General features: G+C 42.3%; 1 protein-coding gene across 4 annotated transcripts in view; it reads left to right on the forward strand.

Moving 5' to 3' along the window:
- LNPK (lunapark, ER junction formation factor) overlaps positions 1-5,785 on the forward strand; it is a 42,279-nt gene extending 36,494 nt beyond the window's left edge. For all 4 annotated transcript variants that reach the window (XM_082201489.1, XM_082201487.1, XM_082201486.1 and 1 more), the window contains 3 exons: positions 306-376; positions 3,099-3,269; positions 4,819-5,785. In XM_082201489.1, coding sequence (XP_082057615.1) covers positions 306-376; positions 3,099-3,269; positions 4,819-5,015 — 439 coding nt within the window. In that variant the 3' untranslated portion in view covers positions 5,016-5,785. The remainder of the gene's footprint in view (positions 1-305; positions 377-3,098; positions 3,270-4,818) is intronic.
- The last annotated feature ends 1,614 nt before the right edge of the window (positions 5,786-7,399 follow it).

The following is a 7,399-nucleotide window of genomic DNA, read 5'->3' on the forward strand; positions in this document are numbered from 1 at the left end:
TAGGGTGCAGGGAGGAAGTCTAGGTTCCCCTTTTCTGATGTGGCACTGGGCATGTGGGCGAGGTTGCATGACATCATGTCCCAAAGGGGCATTAGCAGTCCACTTCCCTGCTCCATGCATTTAAACTGCGTGTGAGAGGTGAATATGTGTAAAAGGGCTTATGCTATTTTAATTCTGAATTTCAGTGCCCCCTTTCTGGTGTGCAAGTCCTGTTGAAGTGATCCAGTAGTACGGCTAAATTATATTAATGACTAAAATTAAGTGGCTAAACCAATGTTTTTAACCTCTGATCTCATCTTCTTTAGATATGCACTTATATGCCAACAGTGTTCCTCGCATAATGGAATGGCTTTGAAGGAGGAATTTGAATATATCGGTAAGAACAAATGCATATATTCTGCTGCTTAAAAAAGCCTCCTGTCTCCCTGGCCACCACTGTCCGTTCAGGCATTTACAGAATGTAATATATTGGTTCTTGATTAACTCTGTATTGGAGTGTGTCCTAAAAGTGCTAGAGCCATTAAAATCTATAAGCTTAAGTACTCATAACTCTTTTTTTGTATTCAGTTTTGTGTACTTATAATATGTTATGGTATTCATTTGTGTATACCTTTTAGAATCCATTATCCTTAAAAAAAAAAGTTCTGTAATATGCAGGTCAAGGAACATGTGTGCAAAAGTGAGCTGTAGAAATAAGCTGCTTTCTCTGCATGCTTTCAAGATTGCACTTGGCTAGGAAACTGCACCCTAATAGGTTTTGGTTTTTGTTTTTAAATCTGGGTCCTCTACCAGAACCTCGACAAAATTTATCGTAACAGAGAAACCTGTGGGAGACATTGGAGATGAAGTGGGAACAAACTCCGGGGGCTATTCTTGAGTTTTACGGCTGACAATAACTTAAGACAGGCACAGCTCTTCATTGAACACAGATGTTTATTTTGCCGCCTCTCGGCAAACAAAAATCAATCTGCAAGTAATGTGAGAGAAATTATCTCAAGACGTTTGGGCGTGTCTTCCCATTTGCTCTTGACTCTGAGAGGCAGCTTAACCCATTCATTTCATGTGATCTTGTATTATCGGAGGGCTAATACATTTACTGTTCAAGCCCTGTATTACGCATGTGTGGTCAAAGTTTGATTTAATCTCTCCTGGACGGCTCTCCCCACCCCACCGCCCCCAGCTAAATTGATCTCGATTCATGAGGCAGTAGCCATACTGCATATAAATAGCAGAAAGTACGTAGCCTAAATTTTATAGGCTGTTGTTTGCCTGAGTGTTGTGACACTTTGATTTGTGTCTGCATGAGGGTGAGAGCTTTTGAGCTCTTTCCCAGAAGTATATAGCGGGATGCTTCTTTCTCTTTCCCTTCCCTCTCCGGTTGCTATGTAAACTCTTACATCTGCCTATAGAAACCCACAACGTGCAATAGCCATTCTTGGAAACGGATTGCAATTTTTGTAACACCAGTGACTTTGATCCTTAAATTTGCCTGTTCAAAATCTGCATGCATAGATTGCCCCCCTTCCCCCATTCATACACACACTAAACGACCTGCAAAGAAAACAGAATGGGATCATGCGCTCTCTGTTAAAGTGGTGGTTCTTCAGACTTCAGCCAACGGCATAGGGTTGGTAAGGAAGAAAGCAGTTTTTCTGAATATTTTCTCTTTCAGAATACAAACTCAACTGACTTGAGTCAGTTACAAAGAGTGATGCAGAACATTTGAGTAAGAACCAATATCTCATTCCCGTTTTTGAATGTTCACTTAAAAGTCAAGGGTCGTATCCAACACTGCTGTCCTGCTCAGTGGAACCTCTCCTCTTCTGCAAACCCCAACATCTGCCCCAGATTGCTGGAGGACTCCTGGAGCATTTATGGGGGGTGGGGTAGCAGCATGGGGAGAGGAAGGGAGAGTTCTGTTGCACAAGCAGAATTATGCTCACACAACATTGGATATAACCCATGAAATGCAAGTTAGAGAGGTCGCGCCTTTCACTTTTTGCACTTCTGCCCATAGTTGAAATATAGTTAAAGATAGATTGATGCACTTGTCCTGTGAAGCTTTCACTGCTTAAGACCTAGGCTCCCAAACTCAGGGGAACACCCTGTCATGCAGGGTTGCTATCCATTTCTTTCCCCCCCCAATATGGATTTTTAGCACTGCATTCTTCCCAAATTTGTGGATCGAGTTAAGCAAGCAGTGGGGTTGACCTGCAAGAAACAGGTGCTAGTTGCTGTTGCCAAAGGAGCCACGAACCAAGCACCAGGTGTTTGGGCCTATCCCTCTGCCCTCTCTCCCTCTTCAGTGTTCTTGTTGGGTCCCAAAGCATATCCACCCTCACCAGCACTCCCTATTACACAACTTCCACATGGTGAAATAAATTACAGCTGCAGCAGCCTGTATGTTTTTCCCCCTGTGCCTTTCTTTCACGAAGGCTGGAGCCAGTGGGAGGCAGAAGTGAGGAGTACTACTGATAAAAATGAGAGGATAAAATAGGGAGGAGATGTACACTGCCTTGAGTTCCTTGTAGGAAAGGAAGGCTTCAGAAGTTGCAATAATAAAAAAGAGAAATGTTGCCTTAAACGTATCGCTTCTCCAGTCTTTTTTACCTCCTATGCATTAATTTAACATGAAAGAAAAGAACATGCACATAGATTTTTGAACAGTAGACCCAAATTATAACCCTCCTAGTGGTGCAGCAATGGAATGTCTAACACTTTTGCAAAGCTAAGCAGGCTCCCGGATGGTTTCAAATTGGATGGGGGACTGTGCGTTGAGATTCCTGCATTGCAGGGGATTGGACTAGATGATCCTTGGGGTTCCTTCCAACTCTGTGTTTCTTTGATTTTTGAAAAACTGCACCAGAAATTTCAAATCCGAGAAAAGACTTGCCCTACTGTAAGAAAGCAACTCTTCTTTGTTTGTTGTTGTCATTGATAATGGGAGAAGGTGAGAGTGTGCAGTGCCGCTTCTACAAAAATCAGTTTGCTGTTCTTCCTTTCCAAGTTAATGCTTCAGAGTCTTGCAGCCATTGCACTGTTAGCACATTAAGGTTCAGTGAGCTAACTGGATACACTTGTATTAAACCTTTGTGCAGCATTTAGATGTGCCTACTGCTTCTTCCTGAATCCTGCAAGAAAAACAAGACCTCAAGCTCCACGACTTCCAGATTTCAGTGCTGAAAAGAAGCAGCCTACAGAGGTACAGAGCCCGACTGAACCACTGCAGTCGGAGGAAGAAAAGTTAGAAGAGAATGAAATGGCTGAAGGTGTGCATTGAGTCCTCTACATTTGCCAGAAAATGTAATTAGGGCAATTGGATTTGAAGCATTTTGCTTTTCCTTGCAGTGCTGTTTATTCAATCTTGCCAGTGGAAGTTCGCTATACATGACAGAAAGAGTGTTGCTCATAGTCAAAAGCAACCACGATACTATATCTCACGTGCAGAAAATCTTTTTTTCATCTTGATTTCCTAAGAATAGGATGATCTTGGGTCACCCTGTGGTATATTTTGCCTTGCTGGTTTTTCAAAGTTGGCTGCCAAGGATGTTTTTAGTCAGTCCTGCCCCCCCCCCCCAGCTTTAGTAGAATCCAAACTTAATTCACTTTCTTTTTGAAAAATAGATTTTTTTCCATCCTATCTAGCAAGACTATCGGTCTCTTAAATTTTCTTTGTTTACAAAGCCCTGTTCTTCTACTTTTTTTGGTGTGTTTTTTAGTATCAATATTAGCATTTACACTGTGTAATTAAAGGATTTGGATCACAGAATGGTTAGATTTCATTGTTTTCCCCAGGTCATTGGGTTGAGGTGGGGTTTAAGTTCCTGCCTTTGTTCGTTAAGCTGGTTTTGCTGTTTTCCCCAGGGCAGGAAAATCTAGTAAAACTGACTTGGCTTTTTAAAAAAATAAAATAAAATAATGGGTAGTTCAAAGACAAATTGTCAACTTTAATTTAAGAAAGTTCCTTTTGAGATGGTTTATAGGCTTGAAAATACAGTAAGCATCTTGTGTTCAGCTAACAAGAGCATGCCACATTCTAAGAATGTAGCTTAGACTATCACTCTGTATTAATTCCCTTAAAAGTATTTTGTTATATGTAAAAGCATCTTTTTGTAGGTGGCTCTAAACAGAGAAGTTTCTTGAGAGCATATCCAGAAATGATCACACCACCAAGTGCTCTTAGATGAACAAATATGGCATGTAATGCCCATGTATGACAAGGTTTATGGTGGAAAACCTTTGTAACCTTCTACAATTTGATGCAAACTGTTATCAATTTCCCTTTTATTTTTATAACCCTTTCTGCCTGGTAACAGGTCTCCAAGGCTACCCATAATAAAAGAAAGCAAAATAAAGCACAGTGTTTACGGATTTTACCTTCCATGAACAAAAGAGCAATCTTAATAGAGGGATCTGACTAGGAGAAGCGGGGAGGAGGCTGATGTTTGCCAGTTTCCCCCCTCCCCCTGCAACACCTCATCCCACCCTCTTCCAGAGAATCCCCCAGACCCCAAAAGTAGATTTTTAGGGGGCACAAAAGGATGTGGGGAAGGGGAGGAATCAAAATTCCACTGTCTCATTTGGGGTGATTTCTCCCTTCCCACCTCAGCCCTGTATGACACAGCCCACCATTTATTGTACACTGTCCTGATGTCTTCAGAGAGGGCTCAGAGATGTCTTCAGAGAGGCTTTTCAAGGCCTACAGAGGGGAGGAGGGAAAGGAAGGATCAGCTGTGTGAACCTGACATTCCACAAGCTGCTATTTTCCTCAGAAATTAATCACATGATCAGTGTAATCAAACTTCGTGTCTCATGCAGACCCTTTAGAAGAAGCCACCCAACTTACTGAGACAAACCAGGAAGATGACCAAGCTTTGACTGTTGAAGACCAAAGCCATGACGTAGTTGGGGTAGTGGCTGAAGAGCAACCAGGAAGCGAAGCCAAAACCGCCACCACAGACTCCGAGTTTGCTGTTCCGGCTTCCCAACGACAAGAACCACTAGCAGAAGAATAAAGTGCCTAATTATTTTTAGCTACGCTCTTTCAGCTGTTACTTTCCCCCCCAAGGTGGATTGCTTTCAAAAGCTGCAATGTCGCCACTCTCATGAGCTCAGACTGCCACTGTATGTTGAAGCTAAGTGTACTACGAGGTATTTTGTTGCAAGAGTGTGGGCAAGTTAAAGCACTTCAGAATGTGCCAGTTAGCTGAAGTCAAACCCAAGCACAGCTTCCTTTTTTTGTTTTGCATACTTTCTAAAAAAGACAACCTAAAAATGCCTAAATGGAGTATTTTCCATACAAGTGATTTAAAATATAGTATTATTTGGTTATTGAACAAAGAGTGCTGTAAATAACTAAAAGGATGTGTAATTCTTGGTTTAGTAAACTTAGGGTTTTTTTGGGGGGGTTAATATTTAGGTATTGAATGAATTTTGAATATCTAGATGTTTACAGGAGAAATGGTGCTTAGGTATTTATCATAAGCAGTACGAAAGTGTCAATACAACTAAAACTTAGTCACTCCTAACCCTTTTTTATTTTCCTTTGAGAGAATGCAGGTTGTTAAAGGGTTGTCCAAAGTATGATATATCCTTTAGGGGCTATATGCACAGCAGATGAGCTAACAGCACGTGAAATAGAAAGCTAGTTTGTGTTTACATAAAGCGTAGGAATATCCACACTTGACTGTACTTGAATACTGCGCATTATTTATACCTGTACAATAATGACTATAAAAGTGAATTTTGTGTATTTTGTTAAAGGAAAATAAAGACTGTAGCATTATTTACTTGTATGTTCTTTTAAGCTTTAGACAGTCCAGAACCATGTACACGTTACTATTTTCATATAAGCATTTACTTTGATTTCTCTTTCTGAGTACTGGATTATTTCTTCGGCACTTAACCAAACTTTTCAAGCTTGGTGGTTTCCATAACGCCTGAGAACTGGTCAGTGCATCAGCAGACTTCATTATGAACACATGCCTGGAGAGTAGTCCAACAGCACATAATGGTGTTATGTAAATCTAAGAAGGTCTCTGTCCAGCCAGTGCCAGGTGTAAATCATTCGAGTTTCTTAATGAGAAGAACAGAATATAAGTATAATGAATAAGTAGTGTGCTTGACTCTCAAAATATGAAGGAAAACTTGCTCCTTCAGATTTCATCTGACACCTGTGCTGAAGACTGTAGACAGAATTGCCAGGGGCAATTTCAGACTAGAGCAGGTATCCAGGCATGCTAGTTTGCTTGGTGTCCCACCTTCAAATGATATGCAAACCAGTTCCTGTCATTGAGCAACATCAAAGATGCTATCTCCTTTTTTCTTTTCTCACTAAAGCGCGAGTTCTACTGGACTAATTGGAACTCATTGGAAGACTTCTGCCTAGCAATATGTGTGTTTCATTCAGCTTGGCTTCCTTCCAGCAGTAGCTCCTCCGCTTCAGACCATGTGCTCTAGCAGAGAACATGGCCACATCCACAAACAAACTCACAATCAAGCTTCCACATAGCCCAGACAGGCAAGCAGCCTTAATTCAAAAGACACAAGCTCACTCTTTTCAGTCTCTTTCACCAAGATCCTGCCAACACCCCTGTTTACGAGTCCCTTTCACGAGCTCCCAGGGACACAATCGGCTCCAGCCAGCATTGCCAAATGGTCAGGGATTATGGGACTTGTAGTTCCAGCAACATCTGGAGGGTACCAGGTTCCTCACCCCTGTTCTTGGGGCTCTGGTCTGGGCTGTTGCTTCTTACTGCTTTGCCCCATTGGAGGTCCTGCAGCGAGGGGGATAGGTAAAGGGACCCCTGACCATTAGGTCCAGTCTTGGCCTACTCTGGGGTTGCGGCGCTCATCTCGCTTTATTGGCTGAGGGAGCCGGCGTACAGCTTCCAGGTCATGTGGCCAGCATGACTAAGCCACTTCTGGCGAACCAGAGCAGCGCACGGAAACGACGTTTACCTTCCTGCTGGAGCGGTATCTATTTATCTACTTGCACTGTGATGTGCTTTCGAACTGCTAGGTTGACAGGAGCAGGGACCGAGCAACGGGAGCTCACCCCGTTGCGGGGATTCGAACCACCGACCTTCTGATCAGCAAGTCCTAGGCTCTGTGGTTTAACCCACAGCGAGGGGGATACTGCTCCTTAAAAAATTATGCCCTGTGCAATATCCCCCTTGATTGGAACAAACTCTGACTGATGCTTCTCAGCATAAGCCATCCAAGGAAAGTATCACATGTTTTAAAGTTTTTATGTATTTACTAAAAAAAACCCAAAGCCCACCAAATCAGTTGGGGTTGTGGATCCTTGAGAAAGTGGAGCACAGCTGAAGACAGCTGCCTAATTGGTTTTATGAAAATGGTCATTGGATCTTAGCCAAAAGGCCGAGAAGTGATGATT

Source organism: Podarcis vaucheri (genome assembly GCF_965113315.1).
Source record: "Podarcis vaucheri genome assembly, chromosome: 1".
Classification (NCBI taxonomy): domain Eukaryota; kingdom Metazoa; phylum Chordata; class Lepidosauria; order Squamata; family Lacertidae; genus Podarcis; species Podarcis vaucheri.